The sequence below is a fragment of the Gorilla gorilla genome, chromosome 19, assembly GCF_029281585.2.
Source record: "Gorilla gorilla gorilla isolate KB3781 chromosome 19, NHGRI_mGorGor1-v2.1_pri, whole genome shotgun sequence".
Lineage (NCBI taxonomy): Eukaryota > Metazoa > Chordata > Mammalia > Primates > Hominidae > Gorilla > Gorilla gorilla.
The window spans coordinates 104,682,495-104,703,554 of record NC_073243.2 but is presented as its reverse complement, the minus strand read 5'-3'; the positions used below and the strand labels follow the sequence as shown (position 1 = coordinate 104,703,554).

Below are 21,060 nucleotides of genomic sequence, written 5' to 3'. Positions count from 1 at the left end.
TTCTTCATTTTTATATTATTTTCCTTCTAAGTCCTGTGTCTATGATGATGAAATTTAAATTGTAGTGTTCAGGAGGAAAGGAGGAGTAGGAATGTTGATTTTTGTTCCTGTTTCACTTCTTGTAGCCTTACTTTTCAAAGTAAATTGGAAACTATTACAAGGGTCCCAGGATCCCTGTCTTTCCCACGCCTTCACTCTGCCCCCTTCATCCAGCACATGGTAGGCACATAATGTTAGTTTAATAAACTAATGGAAGGATGAGTGAATTAAAAAAAATTCAAAAAGATCAAGGGCAAAATAATCTTCATGTCATTACATTGTAACAAAATTTCTTAAAAGTCTTAAGACTGCCTTTACCATACAGAGAACATATATATGGTATACATACTGGATATTTAAAAGATTCCACTTCCCCACTAGGAAGAAGGAGACAGTAATTAAGCATTTCCTTTTCCTCACAAGTTTTTCAGCTCTTTTCGCATAAACCTAAATGACGGATTATTTATTTTTTCTCCCTTCTTGAGTGGGTGAAGGCAAACATGTATCAATACAAGGGGTAAAGAAGCAGCAAGGATTGAAGAGAAGATGAATAATTAGTCTGTTGCTAGCACAGGAAAGGACTGGAAATGTGCAACTCTGCCCGCCCCAGAAAGACCAAGCACACAGCCGGAGGAAGACAGAACCAACACAATAGAAACCGTGTCCAGCTTCCCACTCAACCGTGTTTCCTTGGAAGGGATTGGGTTCTGGATATTTATACCGCGGATTCATCAGTGTTGTCTGTCATGGAAGCTTGCTCTCAGAACCTTCAAAAACCTAAAATCTGGGAGTATAGTAATAACATCCTGAGGTTCATAGCAAAGCACCGAGCCCAAAGCATCCAGCCCAGTGAGGTTTGGTGGGAGGGTCTGAGGTTGAAATTACCTGGGTTACAGTCACAGGAGGGTGTTGGAGTGGAGGGCAGGCAGGACAGGGTGGGGGCAGCAGTCCATAAACACTGCAGGGAAGAGAATTTCTTTCTGCTGCTAGGGCAGGATGACCCACGGTGGGAGGTGAGCCTTGGGACCTACAGGAGGCTTCAGGGGGACACCCTCCCACCCATTGCCTCCTCCTCCACTCCTTGTTTCCAGGTCCTCAGAAGGAGGGAAGTCCAGGGACCAGGGAGCCTGGTGGGGCCGGACCTGAGGTCCTGCACGCAGCCCTGGGCCCAGTCTCCTCGGCTACCTCCCTGCCTCTGGTGTCTATGAGATCTGCGGGTGAGCTGTGCAGCTCCTGAGCCCTCATCCTTAGGCCCTGTGGGCACTGACGGATGCTAAAATGAAAACCTCTGGAAGGATCCGTGCCCGGCCTGGCCCTGTGCTCAGGGTAACGCAGCTACCTAGCTTACATGCCCTCTGCCATCGAGGAGGACAGGACAGCCAGGGAGGCGGGGCATGGGGCCATTCGAGAAGGTTCTGAGGTCTTAGGTGGTGACAAAGGCTGAGTCCTGAGAGCTGGTCATCTCCTGGAAGAGATGAGAAGTGCATGGAACAGCCCTCTGGGGCTGCCCTCTGGGATGCTCGCTGGTGGCAGGAGAAGGGAGGGCTCTTGTGCCTTGGATTCCTTGGGGTAAGGCTTTGGGGGAGGAGGTGGGATTTGGGGGCTCTTTGGGCCGGACCACACTCGAATAGGAGGAAACTCCCAGAAGGGTGGGTTCCTTTGGTGATAAGCAATGAAGCCCCTTTGGCCCCCAGGGCGAAGGCCAGCGGCCTCCGCTCCCACGCGTGTCGGGAGGGGACACTGTCCCTGATGACATCCGCCCCCACAACGCTCCTGCCGGGTCTCTAGCGCCTCCTGCGTCCAGGCCCCCAAGGTGACAGGGAGGGAGCTACTCCCAGGGCCGACCCGCCCGCTCCCGCGCCCAGCCGCTCTCCCCGGCGCCCCTTTGCCGCCATCCCCGCTCAGCAGAGGGGCTCGACGAGGACCACGACCAGCCACGGGGCACCTCTGTAAACCTGTGATATGACAGGCTTATACGGCACCTCCAAAGTGTGACTGAAGCTGAGCGTGCAGGGCGCAACGGACGCTGCCCCCGCGAGGCCGTGGCGGGGGCTCCCAGTGCAGTCACTGCCGCTTCACTTCCACATGGTGCCGGTCTCCAGTTCCGCGCCCTGCCGCCCTCGCAGGGAGCCCCGGCCCTCTCAAGAGGGCGGAGAGGATGGGGGAGCCCTCAACCCTGCTACGCTGAGGGGAAGAAGGGCTGGACGGCAAACCGGTGCCCACCGCGGGGAGGCGGGAAGGGTGGGAAATCCTCTCCAGCTCCCCAAAAGAGTGAAAAGGAGGGAGACCCCGCTGTCCTCTGACCCGCGTACTAAAGGAGGGACCCCCCGGGTCCTCTGACCCCGGCTGCGCTCTGTGACTGTGGGGGAGGGTGGGAGCAGGCCCCGCAGCCCACTAAGGGGTGGGGGAAACAGGAGGGTGGCAGCGTCCCTGCCCGCTGACCTTGAGGTAGTGGAGAGGAGCTTAGGAGCCCCGCAGTGCTCCGAGCCAGGTGGGGCGGGGGAGTGGTGGGGGAAGGACTCCCTCCCTCCACCCCTTAGGCTGTGTTCTCACTTCGTAGCGGGGAGGGCCGTCCCTCCCACCCCACCCACGCTGCACTCGGGATAGGGCAGAGGAGGTGGACGACCTGGTGGCTGAGTGTGGGAGGCCGGCGGGCGAGGACGACCCCGGGCCGGGACGCAGCGGGAGCCCCTCAGTCCGCCACTCCCCCCACCGTACAGCCCCCGCCGTCCCCAGCCTGCAGCCGGGCCGTCGGGTGGGGGCCGACACCGCCCCTGCACGGAGGCCGGCTGCGCGCGGGGCGGGGAGCGGCGGGCGGAGGGCCCCGTGGAACCCGCCCCCTCCCGCGCGGTGGCGGTGGCGGCGGCGGCGCCGGGAGCTGCCCCCGAGGCCGCCGCCCGGCCCCCGCCCGCGCGTCAGCGCGTCCAGCCCGGGGCGCCGAGCTCCGCCCGCGCCGGAGGCCCCTGCGCGCAGCTCCGGGTGCTTGCAGCCGGGCCGGCCGAGGCGGCGCGGGGGTGGGACGCGGGCGGCCGCGGCGAGCGGCGCTGCCCGGGCCGGGCGCGCACGGCGGGCGCCCTGTGAGCGGCCCCGATGTGGCAGGAGGCGATGCGGCGCCGCCGCTACCTGCGGGACCGCGCCGAGGAGGCGGCGGGCGGCGGAGACGGGCTGCCGCGGTCCCGGGACTGGCTCTACGAGTCCTACTACTGCATGAGCCAGCAGCACCCGCTCATCGTCTTCCTGCTGCTCATCGTCATGGGCTCCTGCCTCGCCCTGCTCGCCGTCTTCTTCGCGCTCGGGCTGGTGAGTGGCCTCCCCGCGGGTCCAGCGCCGCGCCTTCCCCGGCCCTGAGAGGACCCCGGCCAGCCGAGCCGCGTCCCGCTCCGGGCTGCCCCTCGGCCCGCGGCAGCCCCTCGGCCCGCGGCTCCCTGCTTCTCCTGCTGGCCCGCGGCCCGGTGGGCTCTGGCAAGGGCTGCGGGCGAGAGAAAAGTTTCCTGGGAAGGCTCTTCCCAAAATAAAGTTCCCGAGGTGTTCACCAGGTGGACGGGCAGGGCGTGTGCTTTTTGCATCTTTGCGCACCCGCTGGCAAACTCTGCGCTTTCCGCCGGGCACCGCTGCCCGCAGCGCTCGAATAGGTCTTCCCCGACTCAGCCCTGGGCTTCCTGGGCGAGTCGCTGTCTCCTGCCCGGTTCCACTGGCATGGCCCCACAGTTGGCATTTTAGTTGGGATTGGGCGTTATTCAACTCTGCAGAAGGCCTGCCTTGGGAAAGTGGTTAATGACAAGGAAAATGAAGAAGAAAAATTAAGTATACATCTTTGCCTTTAAATCTGTATGCATTTAGCCCTTTAGCCCGATAGACGGAAAGTGATGTGGTGTAGACTTGTGAATCAATCTTTCATCTCAGAGACTACAGTTAAGAAGCGTTTGGGATGGACGATTGCTTTCCCGTTTCTAAAGAAGTAACGTGTTTAGGGTTTTGGACAGGTTATTAAAGTGGATTTCATCACTAGAAGTATAATGCAGCTCAACAGCTGATGTCAGTTTTGCCAGTTTATATTTTTCAAGCAGAAATCCTTGGCTCGCTCCCTTGAAAAGTGAGGGGAAGTCTGTAGATGGCGATAACTTCCTGTTACTGATCTCTGAGTGTGTGGTTCAAACTTTTGCACTGCCTGTGACATGCATGTTCAGATTTTGTGTGAGGCATTGATTATCCACCAGTGAGTTTTTTTTTTTTTGTTTGTTTGTTTTTTTGGTCAGTGGTTGATCTGTGAATGTGTCCACTGGGTGATGTATTTTGAGCTTAGAATATAAATACGTGCCTATATTTATATCTGTCCACCACCAAAGAAGTGGATTTTGCTTATATTTCACCATGCATGAAATAGCTGTCCTTGGTATTTGGCAATTTGTTTAGGATATCCGGAGCCAGATGGTGTTCAAATGTTATGTATGCATGGGAAGAATTGTTACCATCATGTTTTTAAAAAATAAAAAAATTCCCCCACACCACTCAATGGTAGCTGTCTACTGATTGAGTTCAATGAGGTAAGAATAGAAATAGAATGTAGGAGGCCATGAAGTCACAGATCACACACTGGCTCTTGTACTATCAAACCTAGAGCAGAGAGTAACTTTTGATCCCTGTAGTCTAGATAGGAGTCCGGAGAAACCCTCACTCTCTCCACATGTAACCAGCCTTCTATGCTCTCTGGAATGGCATTTTTATCTCTCTTTACTACTTTTAGGAACAAAAAGGACTTGGGGAGAGACTTCTGCTCAGTCTCATGGGCAAGCAGGATCTCTAAAGTCATCTACTTATTATTTTTTACTTGCCAGGAAGAAAAGAAACATCAGAGTTTTCCTTTGGAAATCTGTTCTGCTGGGGCATTTCGGCTTGTGATTCTCTTGAACCTGTAATTCAAACCTGCTCTGGCTTGTTCTCTTCTAAATGGAAAGGAGCAGGTGATGACCTATTTATAGCAGCATTAATATATTTAAAGACAAGTGTGAAATTCATGCTTCCTTTGCACACACCACTTTGTTTTCTGTGATGGAGAATTCTAATTTCTTAAACCTCATTGATAGAGATTCTTGAATGGGTCACTCAGAGATTTAGCATTATTGGGCTTAAAGCACCCTTCTTTGAATTGTCTTTGTTCTTTATATTTGTGTGTCTATATTCAATTCCTTTATGTTCCATTTTGCTTGGTGCATCTGTGGTAGTGGTATCCTTTTCAAAGCGTTTTCCAAGCATCTTTACTTTTCCTTGATAAATCAATCATTTTAATGCTCCTCTTGCCTTCAGCTAAATCATTTTAAGCACAAAGTGGGCATTTCCCACAGCATGGCTGTCACCTATGGTGAGGTCCAGAGACAGTGAAATGAATCCTGTCCTTGGCCATACCTAATTCATGGTCTCATGTCTACTATGTGCACCCTTCAAACAGATAAGCTGTGCAGAAATGTTCCAGAATCAGGGAGGGTTACTCAGTCTGATAGAAAAGCCACCTTCAGGCAGAGACCAGCTGTAGGACCAAGTCGGAAGGAGCTACGCCTAGGAGAAATGTGCCCTGTGTTCTGATACCGGACCTGAGTCGGGACTGGGATGATGTTGGGCTCCCAACAGCCTGTTCCTATTTTGATTTTAGAAACACCATAACCAGCATCTCTGCTTTCCAAAACACGTTCTCCATCCAGATAGTCAACGATGGCTGGGGTAGGGACATTTGAAGGTAGAATAGGGCTAAGGTAAAGCTGTGTTCATGTAATTAGAGATGAGTTCATTTCTTGGGTTGGCAGGGCTTCGCTTCAGAGAGGTCTACCTTGGGAGGTGGGAATGGCTGCTTTGGGACCCTGCCAAGGTTTCCATGCTGGAGCACTTTACTTGAATAGCTGGGCTGTCATGCAATTCAGGAGCTAAGCAGATCTATTTTTGCTGCCTAAAATCTTGGACAGATTCCTTTTTTTCCTCCTGAATCTGCCTGATTTTGATTTCCATTAGACTTTCATCAGTTCTTATAGAAGTTTGGCAATCTGCTTAAAGCACATCCCTAGCCTCCTAGAGCATTTGGACTACAAAATGCTCTTAGCATAATGCAAGTACATAGAGATTTTTTTGCTGTATGTAATTGCCTTTGTAGAAGTGATTTGGAATACATACTAAAAAGAAAAAAGCAAGCTTCATTTTGATTTAATATTTCCCTAATTGATATTGTTCACGAAGTGATTTCATTTAATTTCAACCTTTGATCAATCCTTGATTCTGCATTGTTGGCCCTAAAGTAATCCTCAACGTTTTATATGCTGTAAAAGTAAATTCTGAATTGAAACTTCACAGTCTTGGTTAATTTATTATTTTCTACATGAAAACTATTAAGTAGTTTTAATCCCATATTTGTGAAGAATTATTTGAAGACATGAAACTCAGTAAATATAAAATTTGATGGCATGTCTTGAATTTAAATATTCTGTTTAATAATATGAGTAATAGTTTCTGCTGTTTATCATGGAGAGTATTCATGAAAAATCTGATTTATAATTTTTTCACCATCAGCTTGTTGAGTGCCTACCAAGTGCCAGGAATGGCAATAATGCTGGGCATGGGGAACAAAATAAAATTGACCCCTGGCATCAGAAAACTTAGAGCTAATGAAATGAAATTTCAAGTCATAAATCTTATCATGTCACTTGGTTTTTAATTTTTTTCTTTTTCTTTTTCTCATTTTTTTCTCTTTCTACTTTGTTTTTTGGAACTGGTTTTTATTACTGAATGCATGAAAACCCTTTTTCAGAATTTAATACTCTCATTTATTATATCCAAAATCAGCCAGCTGTTTTCAAAATTTGCCTGTCAGTGTTAAGAAAGGTTGACATAATTTTTTTTTATTTTGTCAGAATACCAGCTGGCTCCAGCCAGATTTGTTTTGGCTAAAATTTATGATTAGGAATAGTCAATATTTCAATATAAATGAAAAAATTGTATTCCATAATTTTAAGTAGTCAGAGAAATAAAGTAGATTTTTTTTAGTATGATACTGAAATAAGAGTATGCACTTTTATTAACTATAAATAGGTAATATATGTGACTGAGAATATGGCCCACCTTGTTTCTTTTATGGTGATGTAATGAGCTAGATATTTAAAACAATAACCAGAGGTATTTTTATTATGAATCAATTTTCCAGCATCGGATATATTTTCGAAGGGCAGATTTATCAGAGAGGTTCTTTTGTGTGTACATAGAGAAAGAATCTTATTCTTCCAAAACAAATTAACATAGCTAATTATTTGTAGAGGCCAACCAACTTTATTATTCCAGACAATCTTTCAGCACCCCCAATAGGTGGAAGAATCACCTCCTTCCTTGGGGGTTGAAGGATGGGAGGGCAGACAAATGTGCCCAACATCCCCTCTAAGAAGCAGGAAATTCTGTGCATGCTTTCTCTAGTTTCCCTTGTGGAAGGGAATAGAGCATGTTCTTAGGTATTGCAGTAAAGGTAACTAAAGATTCATCTTTTTATGCATTTCTATACACGCAGGAAATCTTACTCTGCAGGTGCTTGTAATTTGCAACCAGTAATTCTCTAAGTCGTTTTAGTTATAATTTACTTGTGGTATAACAAAGGCCAAGGAAAAACTGTAATTTTCTGCAGGAAAGATGGTTGCAATTTAGAGGCCTAGCTAGAAAGGATTTGGAAGCATCCTTTGGATATTGAAATGTATGATTAAATATATACATGGCACCTTCCTTTCCCATTTTGAAAGGACAGTGGAGTGAAATGGTTGAGAGCATCTGCCTGTGTGGGAGTTGTGGCTTTGTCCATTTCCACTTCTGTGACCTTGGGAAAATTGTTTAACCTATGTCTCGGTTTCCTTGTTTGTAAAATGGCATGGTACCTGCCTTGTAAGCTGATGGTCTCAATTAGTACACGCAAAGCCCTTAGAACAATGCCTGGCATAAAGTAAGCCTCCAGGACTGTTAGCTGTTCCTAGGTCTTTGTAGCTGCATTTTCACTGTTACTGTGAAAGAATACTGTAGTCACATCGCATTAGAGCCAGAAAGGTGCTCATTCTACAGATGACGAAACTGAGACCCAGAGAAGTGAACTCATCTCTTCAAGGTCATGCAACTGCTACGCTGTCACAGGGTCACAGGGCATTTGACTTTCCCTGGGTGACTTTGCTAGAGAAGATTGAAGGTCTAGAATTCCCAGCGCTGGTCTTGGAAAATAGCAAGTTTTCTTGTTGAAATTTCTTACTGATATGAACAGCCTCAATCTTCATTCTGTGTAATGGAGTTACCTTTTAATGTTTTTCTCTTCCAGAGTTAAAGGAATTCAGTAGAGATGCTTCCTCATAATTAATTCACTGACGTGCTGGCATTATTTATTTTCATTATGCTAAATGTCCCCAGTGTCTTCCCCATCAAGTGGAGCCTCAAATGTGGCTATGCTTTTGTTGTCTGAGAAGTCCTGGCATACGCACCATGGGTGTGAGAATCATTCATATTAAGCCGTGATTCTTACTGATAATTTAAAACCGAATATTCTACTAAAAATGGAACAACACTGTTAGAGCTGCGATATTCCTGTGTTGAAGGTGTTTTGTGTGTGATATATTTCATGAGAAATTGTCAGTGACAGGAGAGTCTGAGCTGGATGTTGGGCATACTCCACTGGTATACGGGTTCTTCCTACCACTTGATATTGACATCGAGACAATTCATTGAACCTGACTCATTTCTTCCTTCATTGAGTATTTAGAGCACCTGGGTTGGGGGTGCAAGCACTGTGATTGACATCACCCTGGATGGCACTCCACCCTGAACTGGCTCACCCCTCGCATGTTGACATGATCCCTTAAATACTGGTGACTGCTCTAGGGCAAGCTATCATCATTATCATATCTAAGGACCACAAGAGCTGAGGGCATTCAACTCTGACCCTCTCCACTTTCTGGATCTTCCTGAGTGGCTCCCCTAATCTTAAAGTCTCTTCCACATCTCCGTGCCTTATATCCAAACGTTTGGGAGGACAGAAAAGGATTAACTTAGCTCATGGGTTTGGTCCATTTGACAAAATTAAGCCAGTGCTAATTCTTCAGTCCTTTTGTGGTATAAGGATGCAATAAAAAATCACAGGGGAGAGGATGAAGAGAGGGTTAGGAGAAGACTTTGTTTGTTCAGCTGTTTTTGGCAATGTTAGACATAGTTCCTTTGGTTCTCTCTTTTTGCTTCTGCTTATACTTCTGTCTCCAGGAGCCAGATGCAGGTGAGAGTGGGGTAGACACAGTAAGAAAAACCTCAACCGAAAAAACCATTGTGGGCTGCTTTACCAGCTAGTTTTCTGACTCTGCCTAGAGTTCTAGAACGATTGTGCCAAGACAAAGAGAATGAAAACACGGACCTGACCATGGCTCATAGAGATGTGTAAGGCAGATTGTATCTCAGAGTTGAACCAAGTCACTTCTGAAAAGCTTGGTGCTGGAAATGGGAAAGTTCAATTATAGGGCAATTAAAATATGTTGAGTAAATAATTTATTGCATTTGAAACATATAGACAGAAAGTATAATACAATCGTTTCATTTTAAAAGATTGTAATTCTGAAGATTTCTCAAGGTGGTCATTATTTTCTGGGAGAGTCCCGTGAATAAATCAGGTCTCTAGGGTCATCACCCCATAGAAAGTTCCTGGTAGAAAAGATGGCAGATCAGCACTATTGTAATGGGAGCCCTGCCTGCAAGATCTTGGAATTATGATTTCTACCCATTTATATCAATGTCCTTTGCTGTCTCTCAGACATAATGATGCTGGGGTATTGCAGCTAGGACAAGCCAGAGCTCAAAGGTGCTGGTTTTTATTCCTGTGTGCTTACTCCCAACACTGAATTATTTTTTGTGTGTGTATATGTGCGTGTGTGTGTTTTTAGTGTCCTGTATTTCTTTTTTAGGTATATACAGAAAAAAAGAGCAAATAATTAAGATATCAAGTTACTAATGATCTGTGGTCATTATGAAAGAAATAAAATTGTAGACTAGTCCATTACTAGAACTAATTAAAATTATTAATGTTAAAAATTAAATACGGAGATCAGGTTAATGTGAATAAAACAGATAATGAGGAAATGTTAGCGTAGTTCAGACATATGGTCAACCTAATGTCTAACTCTTTCCCATCACTGACTTGCAGTGCATTCAAATACACAACCTCCATGCTCTTTGGAATTGAATTTTAGGTGCATAAAATAGAATTACTCATTTGATTAATTCAATTAATATTGATTAATTGATTCTCAGGCATAATCCTCATTAATGTCTATGTGGCTCATTTATAGTAAAATAAATTTTCATGAATCCATTTTGAACTAGAATATCTCTAATAGGAAATTTCTTTCTGTATGCTCAGCTAATTCCATTCTACTCTCTATCCTCAAATGTAAACTTCATATTGAAATTGGATTTTATCATTCTTTTACTTGTCTTTTTGTTCATTTTATCATATATAGACACATACACATAAATGATATATATGTGTGGTGTGTTATAGAAATTGAGATTCATTTACCTATTTTTTCCTTGTGGAGAATCAATTGCCACTGATCCATTTCAATTACTGTCTTCACATCTGTTATATATCAAAATTCTACATATGGTTGGTTGGTTATGGGCTGTTCTGCCCCATTGACTAAGTTTTTGTTTTGTTTTGTTTTTATCCTTTCAATGCTACACACACACACACACACACACACACACACACACACACACACACAAAATTACTAAAGCGCCGTAATAAGTATTGTTGATTGTGGGGACAGTGAAACTTCTGCTTCAGTATCTTTGATAGTAGTAAGATTGTCTAGTATTTCTAATTTTATTTCTTGGGTCAGTTTCAATAAGTTGTTTTTCTAGGAATTTTTGCATTTCATCCAAATTCTCAAATTTAACTGCATGCTCATTTTGATAATAATGTTCTCCTTTTGATGTTTTACATATGCTTTATTTTTGATTTTTATTTATAATATTGTTTTTATATGCCTTCATGTATAATCTCACCAGATGTCTTTTTAGCTTTTTCAAGAACCATCCCTCTTTGTTTATCTTATCCATTACTTCTTTTGTGTGTGTTTTTATCTTTATTATCTCCTGTTACGTCAGTCAGAACATATTAGATTATGTCATGGAAACAACTCCAAAGTCTTCCTGGATTAACACAACACAACAAAGGTTTATATTTTGCTCAAGATACACGGTAAAGATGATTCAGTAGAGGGACTCTGCTGACAGTCCTGTCACTCAGGGTTTCAGGATGAAGGAGGGCACATCCCACAACACACTTCTTTCCTAATTGTTGCACCAAGGAGGAAAAGCTTGCTTCCATGTCTAACTACTGGCGATGAACACTTTCCACATGGAAGTGACACATCACTTTCATTCGTTTTTTATTGGCCAGAGTAAATGTTCTTAGTTGTCTTTGGTTGCCTTAAAAACCACCATAAAACTTAATGACTGGAAACACCACCATCATTTATTTTCCTCCTGAACCTGCAGTTTGGCCACATTTGCCAGTGGTGGCTCTTCCTTGCCCCATGCATCGGCTGGGGTGGTTTGAAGGCTGGGGCTTGCCTCCGTTGAAGGTTTGCTCACTTCCCTGTCTGGTGGTCATGCTGGCTTGCAACTAGATTCAGCTGGCACTGCTGGCCAGAACACCATCATGTGGCCTCTCTTCATGATTACTTGACTTTCTCTTGATATGGGATCTGGTTTCAAGAATGATCATCCTAAAAGAAAAAGATGGAATTGCATGACATTTTTATGACCCTGTCTCTCAAGTCAGGGAATTCTGCCATACTGTATTGATTGAGGCATCATGAAGACCCTCTCAGGTGGGTGGTCAGTCTAAGGGGATAGAACCTAACTTGATGAAAGGAATGTCAAGCATACATGGGATGAAATGTAGATTGTCCCCATGTATGGAAAATACCATCTGCTATGTTACCTTACATAGCCATGCCAAACTTTCATATGCCTGGAAGAAGGATGTATCAATTAACTTGTGCTGTGTAACAACCAAAAACTTAACAGATTTGAACTACTCTTTTTTAGCTCATAATTATGTGGGTCAGGTCTTGGGTCTTCTGACCTAGGTTTCCCAGTTGATCTCTGCTGGTCTGTCTCATGTTTGTGTGCTCTACTGGCAGGTTAGTTAATCGCTGGATTACTCAAAATAGCTACATTTATGTGTGTGGCCAGTTGGCAGGCTATCCACCATGGCTGTTGAGTGGGGTGCCAGGTCACTCGGCTGTCTCCTCTCATTTAGCAGGCTAGCCTGAGCTTCTTTGCATGGAGTTCAGGAGCTTGCAAAGAGCAAGAGGAAAGGGACAAGCCCTACTGCCCAAGTCTTTGTTCAAGTTATTGCTTGTGCCATGCACGTGCCATTAGATTGGCCAAATGGAGCCACGTGGCTAGAACCAGACTCAGTGTAGGAGAGAATTACACATGGGCATGGATACAGGGAAGGGGATTATTGGAGCCAATTTGGATTTTTAAAAAAGCTGTAACAGAAAAGCAAACTAGAATGCTGAGCAACCCTAATTACTACAGCAGTCCACCTACCTGGTCACCCAATATATAGTTTATTCCCATTTATTTATTTATTTAGAGACAGGGTCTTGCTCTGTCATCCAGGCTGGAGTGCTGTGGCATGATCTCAGTTCACTGCAACTTTGACCTCCCTGGGCTCAAGTTATCTTCCCATCTCAGCCTCCTGAGTAGCTGGGACGCAGGTGTGTGCCACCGTGCCCTACTAATTTTTTTTTTTCTTGTAGAGATGGAGTTTTGCCATATTGCCCAGGCTGGTCTCAAACTCCTGGGCCCAAATGATCTACCCACCTCAGTCTCCCAAAGTGCTGGGATTACAGGCATCAGCCTCTGTGCCAGGCCAATTTATTCCCTTTTGAAGAAAATATACATACTCCCTTTTCAGGAGAGATGACCCTAAAGTCTTGTCTGTGAAGGGCAGTAAGCTCAGAATCTAGGATCTCTAAGGGAAGGGCACTCTTTTGTTCAAAGGGACCAATGAATGGTCTTTTCTCCATCAAGCCTGGGTGTGGCTTCTGTGATCTGGAGACCAGTGGTCTAAAAAGACTTGTTATCAGCCATCTACCCAGCCACCTCATATACCTAGGATAACCACAGTAAACCCTTCTGCTATCCCAAAAGAAGGATGAAACTCATGGGCCCTTGGCTCACAGCAATTCTAAGTCCACCTGGGCAGGCAGGGTGAGGGTCCCTGGCCCAGAGACTAGAGATTGCTTCTTCATTACAACCAGACTCTTGTTTAGGAGATAGTCCCCTTTTCTTCTGTTTTATGTGGCCTTTGAATCTTCCCCGGGAGGTCCTTCTTCTTTATTTACCATCCTCTTAGCTACATTTGAACTGAATATTTGCATATTCCCTTCTTGGGGGCCGAGTGACTTTCTCACCTCTTGTCTGCCATAAATAAGAAGGCACAGTTTCTCTTAAGTCTAGAACATCCATGGTTCAGGTTAGTTTTTTTTTGAGGAACACAAATCTCTCAAAACTTATTCAACCTCGTAATGTCAATAGTCACAGCCAGAGTTCTTTTCAAGACATGCTTCTTGAAAGGTTTGCTATTTTTCTCTGCCTTCTCATGCTATGTCTGTCTCTCTCTTTCTCTCTTTCAGCTTCCATGTACTTTAAGCCTGTATGGGAAACACACTCTGAGTTTACTTTTCCCTGTGCCATTTTGTTCAGTTGAAATAATTTCCTGGCACCACACTCTTATTTAGAAGTTAACTTCAAGGCACCTTTATCCATTTGGTTTTCAACAATGGGTTATCTGAGGGTCGGATGAACTCCAACAGTGGTGGACATCGCAGATTGCATGGTGACTCTGTGGCCCATTGTCAACGTTCAGACCATTCTAAGGTCTGGTAACAAGACAGCAATTTTTCCTTTCTCAAAAGAAGAATAATTATCTCCACAGTTACTCAGAAGTCTTTGTAAGGCACTGGTTTGGGTGGAAAAGTCAGAACATTCAGGGAAATCTGAAGACAAACATGTTGTATTAGTCGTTTTCACACTGCTATAAAGAACGACCTGAGACTGGGTAATTTATCAAGGAAAGAGATTTAACTGACTCACAGTTCTGCATTGCTGGGGAAGCCTCAGGAAACTTACAATTGTGGCTGAAGGGGAAGGGGAAGGGGAAGGGGAAGCAAGGCATGTCTTCTTATGATGGCAGGAGAGAGAGAGCGAGCGAGCAATGGGGAACTGCCAAACACTTTTAAACCATCAGATTTGGGTGGGGACACACAGCCAAACCGTATCACATGTCTAGTCAGCCAAAGGGTGGCGAAAGGTGGTGCAGCTTGGTGAAAAGGTCGATGGGCATCTGTTGCTTCTGTGTAGCCGCTGACTCTGTGCTTCAGCAGCCAGTGTCTGCTGGGGCCCCATTCATCAATGGCCACAAGTTGGGAAGAAGAGCAGGACATAGAGCCAGGGAGAGTGAGGATGTGCAGAAGCCGGCCTGGGACCCCGTGAGTGTCCATCGTCATGTCTGACCATGAAGACTTGCCTCACTGTTGCCTCAAAATTCTGGCACAGATTCTGGCACAAATTCCTTTCTCTTCAGTTCTTTTTTTTTGTTTTTGAGACAGAGTCTCGCTCTGTCGATCCGGCTGGAGTACAGTGGCACAATTTCGGTTCACTGAGACCTCCGCCTCCTGGGTTCAAGTGATTCTTGTGCCTCAGCCTCCCGAGTAGCTGGGTTTACAGGCATGTGCCACCATACTCAACTAATTTTTTGTATTTTTTTAGTAGAGACGGGGTTTCACCATGTTGGCCAGGATGGTCTTGATCTCCTGACCTCGTGATCTGCTCGCCTCAGCCTCCTAAATGGGTGGGATTATAGGCATGAGCCACCGTGCCTGGCCCCTTCTGTTCAGTTCTAACCAAGAACTCTAGAGGGAAGGGGATTCTGGGAAAGGTAACAAGCAGCAAAACTGACACCTAAGCAACTCAGTTCAGTATTTGAACTTGTAATTTTCCCACCAGACACCACTGTTACCACGCACCACAAATGTTGATGTACACTGTTTTCATTATTCTTTAAAAATTTACATTAGGTGGCTATTATTATTATTATTATTATTATTATTATTATTATTATTTTGAGACAGTCTTGCTGTGTCACCCAGGCTGGCATACAGTGGCACAATCTCGGCTCACTGCAACCTCCGCCTCCCGAGTTCAAGCGATTCTGTTGCCTCAGCCTCCTGAGTAGCTGGGATTACAGGCATGTGCCACCATGCCTGGCTAATTTTTGTGTTTTTAGTAGAGACAGGGTTTCATCATGTTGGCCAGGCTGGGCTCGAACTCCTGATCTTGGGTGATCTACCCACCGCAGCCTCTCAAAGTGCTGGGATTACAGGCGTGAGCCACCGTGCCTAGCCAGGTGGCTATTATTAAAAAGTAAAAAAGCAAAAAAACCAAAAACCAAAAACAAAAACAAAAAACAGATGCTGGTGAGGTTGTGGAGAGAAAGGAACACTTTTACACTCTTGGTGGAGTGTAAATTAGTTCAGCCATTGTGGGAGACAGCGTTACGATTCCTCAAAGACCTAAAGACAGAAATACCATTCAACCCAGCAATCCCATTACTGGGTATATACCCAAAGGAATATAAATCATTCTATTGTAAAGACACATTTATGTGAATATTCATTGCAGCAGCATTCACAACAGCAAAGACATGGAATCAACCTAAATGCCCATCAATGGTAGACTGGATAAAGAAAATGTGGTATATATACACCATGGAATACTATGCAGCCATGAAAAACAACAAGATCATGTCCATTGCAGGGACATAGATGGAGCTGGAGCCCATTATACTTAGCAAACTAATGTAGGAACAGGAAACCAAATACTGCATATTCTCACTTGTAAGTGGGAGCTAAATGATGAGAACACGTGGACACACAGAGGGGAACAACACACACTGAGGCCTATCCGAGGAGGGTGGAGGGTGGGAGGAGGGAGAGGATCAGGACAAATAACTAATGGGCACTAGGCTTAATACCTGGGTGATGAAATAATCTGTACAACAAACCCCCAGGATTCAAGTTTCTTCTGTGTCAACTCTGCACAATTACCCCTGAACTTAAACGTTAAAAATAAAATAAAATAAAATTCACATTATGTTTTACTTTTCATTCTAAAGGTTATTCAGAATTGTGCTTTTTATCTTATATGTGGTAACTTTTAATTTACATTTTTGTGATGAACTTTTAAGATAAATTATGCTGTAATCAAAGAACATGGGTCTGTGTGATAACTCTTCTTTGAAATCTTTGGCAGTTGCCTGACACATGATTTTTATAAATATTCCACATGCACTTCAGAAGAATATTGTTCCACCTAATGGTTGCGTGTGGAATTCTGTATTTTTCAATTAGGCCAAGATTACTAATTATGATGTTCAAATCCTTTAACATCTTTTCTTGTTTGCATTTTTATTTTATTTGCTTGGCCTATCAATAGCAAGATGGGGAGCTGAAATTGCTTTTAGTAGATTAGTTTACTTTTTTTCTCTGATTTTCTAAATTTTTGCTTTATACAGTTTGAGGCTATTTTATGAGTTTTATAGATGTTTAAAATGATTATAATTGCCTATTTATTCCTTTCACACCTCATGGTAAAATGGAGTATGACTATGTATGTAGATAAGAATAAAATTGTCTATCTATTTATCTATATACATATGAAAAACTATATCTCCACACATCCATTTGTAGTCAAATGTTTATCAAAGCTAAAGGCTGATTTCATTTTTCCTGGTAATTACTGTCATTTGTGGTACACCTGTGACATACCAAACGCCCAGAAGCCACACCAAATCTGGATGACTGCATGTGAAGAAGCCGGCTGAGGGACATTCGGCTTCTCCCACTGAAAAATCCCAGCAGGAAGTGATGGAAATTGGTTTCTACCTTTGGTCTTGCTGACTTCAAAGCATTTCACTAAAATATAATTTTTTAAATTAAATAGAAAGGCAGTATTTTACATTAGACTGTCTTTTACCACCCTCATACAGAATAGTACTGTTCAAAAAAAAAGAAAAAAGAAAAAGTACATTGAAAAGAAAGAAAATACAGACAAGCTGTTACTGCATGGAAAAACATCTAAGAAACAAAGGAATTGTCACATAAGGAATAAAAGTGATGGGTATTTAATAGGCCTAGCAATTAGAAGCCATCTGAAATTACCAGAAAGTGCATGGAAAATGAAGGGATAAAATGCTTAGAGTGGAAGGAACCCATTATCATCACAGTGGATGATACCATAGTCAAAATCTCCTGCTTTAAAGGCATTTTCATACGTTTCATTTAGTATGCATTATATGGTAAATTTTATTTTACCTTGTTAAAGCCATTTTTAAAAAGACATTTTAGTATATTTTAGGTAATATTAAAAGGATTTTAGTACATTTTATTTAGTTTGCATTATATGATATTTTTTTCCACAAAGGGAGGAGGGGTGAGGATACATAGGAATATTTAATTGAGATTGATGATGGTTTTAATGTTTTAGTTTGCTTGTTTTAAGCTAGTCTGTCTGTTTTATATTCTAATGTTTGAAAACAACTCAATCAGAAGAACATGGCCTCGGGGTGTACCTTGCTGGCTTCCTTCCTTTCTCCATCTGCTGGGAGCTGAACAGGAGAGAGGAGGAGCTGTCATCCTAGGTCTGAGGGTGTCTCTTTATTCCATTGACTTAGCCTTAAGAAAAACGCATGATGCAGGCAGCGAGGCCAGGGAAGACTGTGGCCTGTAAGCTGATACATCCTCTAGTGAATATTCTTCTGTTCTTCCCATGACACCCTCATGCAAGGTTCTCAAAACTCCTTCAGAGTTAGCATTCAAAGGCAGATACAGAACAAACTGGTGGCTGTTCTCTTCCTTGAAGAGTCTCTGTTTTTCAGTGGGCCCAGCTTTTGCAAAGGTTAGGGTCACAGGCCTCACAAGCAGCAGCTGACTGTCTCAAGCCGTTGGCCGTCTGAGCCTCTGGCTCACCCTCTGAGGTGGGGGTGTGTGGTCTGAGGATGACGCTCCTCCTCTGCTGTGCAGAACCCACCTGCTAACGTCACCCATCTGGGGAGGGCAGGCACACCACCAGCCACCAAAGATCATGACCTAGATTAGGACTTCAGAGGTCAAAGTCCTCTTTATAGTTTGCAACTGCATTGTCATAAAGATGTATGTAATCTTTGACCCTAAGAGTTTGTGCTTTTTTGGCTGCTCTCATTTTGAAAGAAATTTAAACATTTTTGCAGGACTTTAAGAGGGTTGTAGGACCCAGACACTGTGCTCACTGTGACTAATGATGGAGAAGTCACCTGCAGCTCTGACAAGTCACATCGCGGGGATCTGATTTTTAAAAAAGAGAGAGAAAAAATAGAGAGTTTACAATTTAGAACCAAAATCAAAATCAAGTCTTACTTTACCCAGAAAAATAAGACATTTGGTCTCTGTCTTGTTGACAGAGAGATCCTTTAAAAGAGAAGCACGGGAAAGCGCTTACAGGTCATTCCGTTTCTCCTCTGCTTCCTGGAAGGACTATATCAGCATCTTCTTGTTCCCTGGTTCCCTGCTCTACTAATTGTCACTTGACAGTCATGCATATTTTTGCACGGTTTTTCAGTCTTTCTGGAGATCTAAGAGCCAGTAAAGTCAATGATTGTTTCGCCCCTGCTGGGATAATGAAATGACTGGAAAAAAAAGTCATACTAGGAAATAGGTTTCCTGATTATTTACTGGTTAGTTTTCTGTCCACAGCTCAGTGAGGTTCATTTGGGGAGGTTTAAATTAAGTCAGTTTTCATGGCACCATGTGTGCAGTGATCATAATCTCAGATTTGATGTCCTCAGATGACACGCTGTCATGTCCCACGTGTCCATTTGTTCATGGTGTCTGAGTGCCGGGGTGTGCTCGCAGCCTGGCAGACACCTAATACCCTTTTGCAGTAATTGTAAACTGTGTCTGAGGGTAAGAGTAATAACTTAGGCACTTAATCGTGGATAAAAATAGCAGTGGAGGGAGAGAAAAAGAACATCTCATTTGATCCACTTGTTTTCTGCCAGTTCTGGAAACACACATTCTTTCAGCCACGGCAACAACTAGCCCCATTCGGTTGAGCTCACTGTCTGCTGCAGGACCACAGACCCACAGGCCATCCCTGGCTGGAGGCCTGTCTCACCCACCAGCGGGACAATCCATGGCAGCCCTTCTCTGTGCCTCAGTTTCGTCAGCTGTAGAATGGAACTAACACTAGTGCCCCCCATCCTGCCTGCCCCCACCAGGATGGTTGTTGTAAAGATTAAAGAGGTTAATATATGTAAGCCTGCTTAGCACAAGTAGCACTTACTAGCATTTACCATTCTTGTTGTTCCTCTTGCCTCTTTCCCAGGCATCATTTAACACACATAATTGTGGGAGAGAAAGGGAAACGATGTGAGTTAAGAGGGCTTGGATGCTGTTTTTTTCCCTCCTTGGGAACCAGGACCCCGTGTGGATTTTTGGCTGGTCTGCTCTGTTTCCCCATCTCCCTGTGCTTCGTTGCTTGGTATTTGCATGGAGCCATTTCCAGTGTGAAGTTAGAGCTGCCAATGGGTGGAATGAACCTTGTGCCTACCTGTAAAGAATAGAGATCACCAGACAGACAGTCCCTTTGTAAGTCCCATATATGGTCCCAGCCTTGGGGTTTTTTTTTTGTTTTTTTTGTTTTTTTTTTGAGACGGAGTCTCGCTCTGGCGCCCAGGCTGGAGTGCAGTGGCGCGCTCTCGGCTCATTGCAAGCTCCGCCTCCCAGGTTCACGCCATTCTCTGCCTCAGCCTCCGGAGTAGCTGGGACCACAGGCTTCCGCCACCACGCCCAGCTAATTTTTTTTTTGTATTTTTAGTAGAGACGGGGTTTCACCGTGTTAGCCAGGATGGTCTCGATCTCCTGACCTTGCGATCTGCCCGCCTCGGCCTCCCAAAGTGCTGGGATTACAGGCGTGAGCCACCGCACCCGGCCGGTTTTTTTTTTTTTAATAGAAGTGTCTATGGATATTTCCGTAACTACACATGTTTGGGTGAGGATTAAAGACCTTACGCTGTGTTCTGTTCCATAGTAAACGCTGTCCATAGCAAGCTTCCAGCATAATGTTTTGCAGAAGCTAAAGCCTAAGCCCAGGCTTGTGTAATCAAATGAAACATAATGTCTGTATGTGGAGTTGAACTTGTGTAGAATGGAAATAGTGGGTCTTTGTCATGTGGTAAGGAAGAGATAAATAAAAAAAAATTGTGTGTCAAAATAAATGTAAAGAAATACATTAGTAAGAAGTGAATAATAAATGCCCACTTTCTTTTTGCTTGTTTCTTTTTGCCATGTTTGTTATTTTATTTTCTCCACCTCTCTTGAGAGAGAAATAACAAACATGGCGCCCTCCTGTATGCATTTGCCGCTCCCTCACGTTCCATATTCAGCACTTTCTGACCCTTTTCTATTAACCCATGATCCCATCAAAAGATTAATTGCCAAGCATTAAAATAAAAGCTTATCCCTTTAAAGACAGATAATTTTGAAAGAAGTTTTTTAAATAAAACATTTAAAATCCATTTGCAAGATAGTTTTCTAAGGCCGGGGTATTTCTGCTCCTCTGATTTAGGGAGGGAAGTTGGTTGTCTTATTTTCTCCTGGCATTAATGTGTTCTTACATTCACCTCTGAATAAAATCCATTTCTGCATTTATCAGGGAAGATGTAACTTTGATGAGATATTGTTTGTCCTATTTTAAATATCCAACGATGGACTATCTATTTAGAAAAACATGCTTATTTATTATGAAAGTTGAATTTTAAATGTTCAAACTGTTCTACTTTCAAAATAATTTCTTAAACCCAATATATTCTGACATTGACAAGTGTTGATGACATTTTAACAACATAAATCATTGGTATCA

General features: G+C 44.0%; 1 protein-coding gene across 8 annotated transcripts in view; it reads left to right on the top strand.

The window, feature by feature from the left end:
- The first annotated feature begins 936 nt into the window (after nt 1-936).
- ADCY2 (adenylate cyclase 2) overlaps nt 937-21,060 on the top strand; it is a 431,254-nt gene continuing 411,130 nt past the window's right edge. For 2 of the 8 annotated variants that reach the window (XM_055367544.2, XM_055367538.2), the window contains exon 1: nt 2,505-3,339. In XM_055367544.2, the coding sequence (XP_055223519.2) occupies nt 3,130-3,339 (210 nt within the window). In that variant the 5' untranslated portion in view covers nt 2,505-3,129. Of the gene's footprint in view, nt 1,609-2,501; nt 3,340-21,060 lie in introns of those variants that run through there. The other 6 variants (XM_055367540.2, XM_055367542.2, XM_055367545.2 and 3 more) reach the window with 6 other exon arrangements.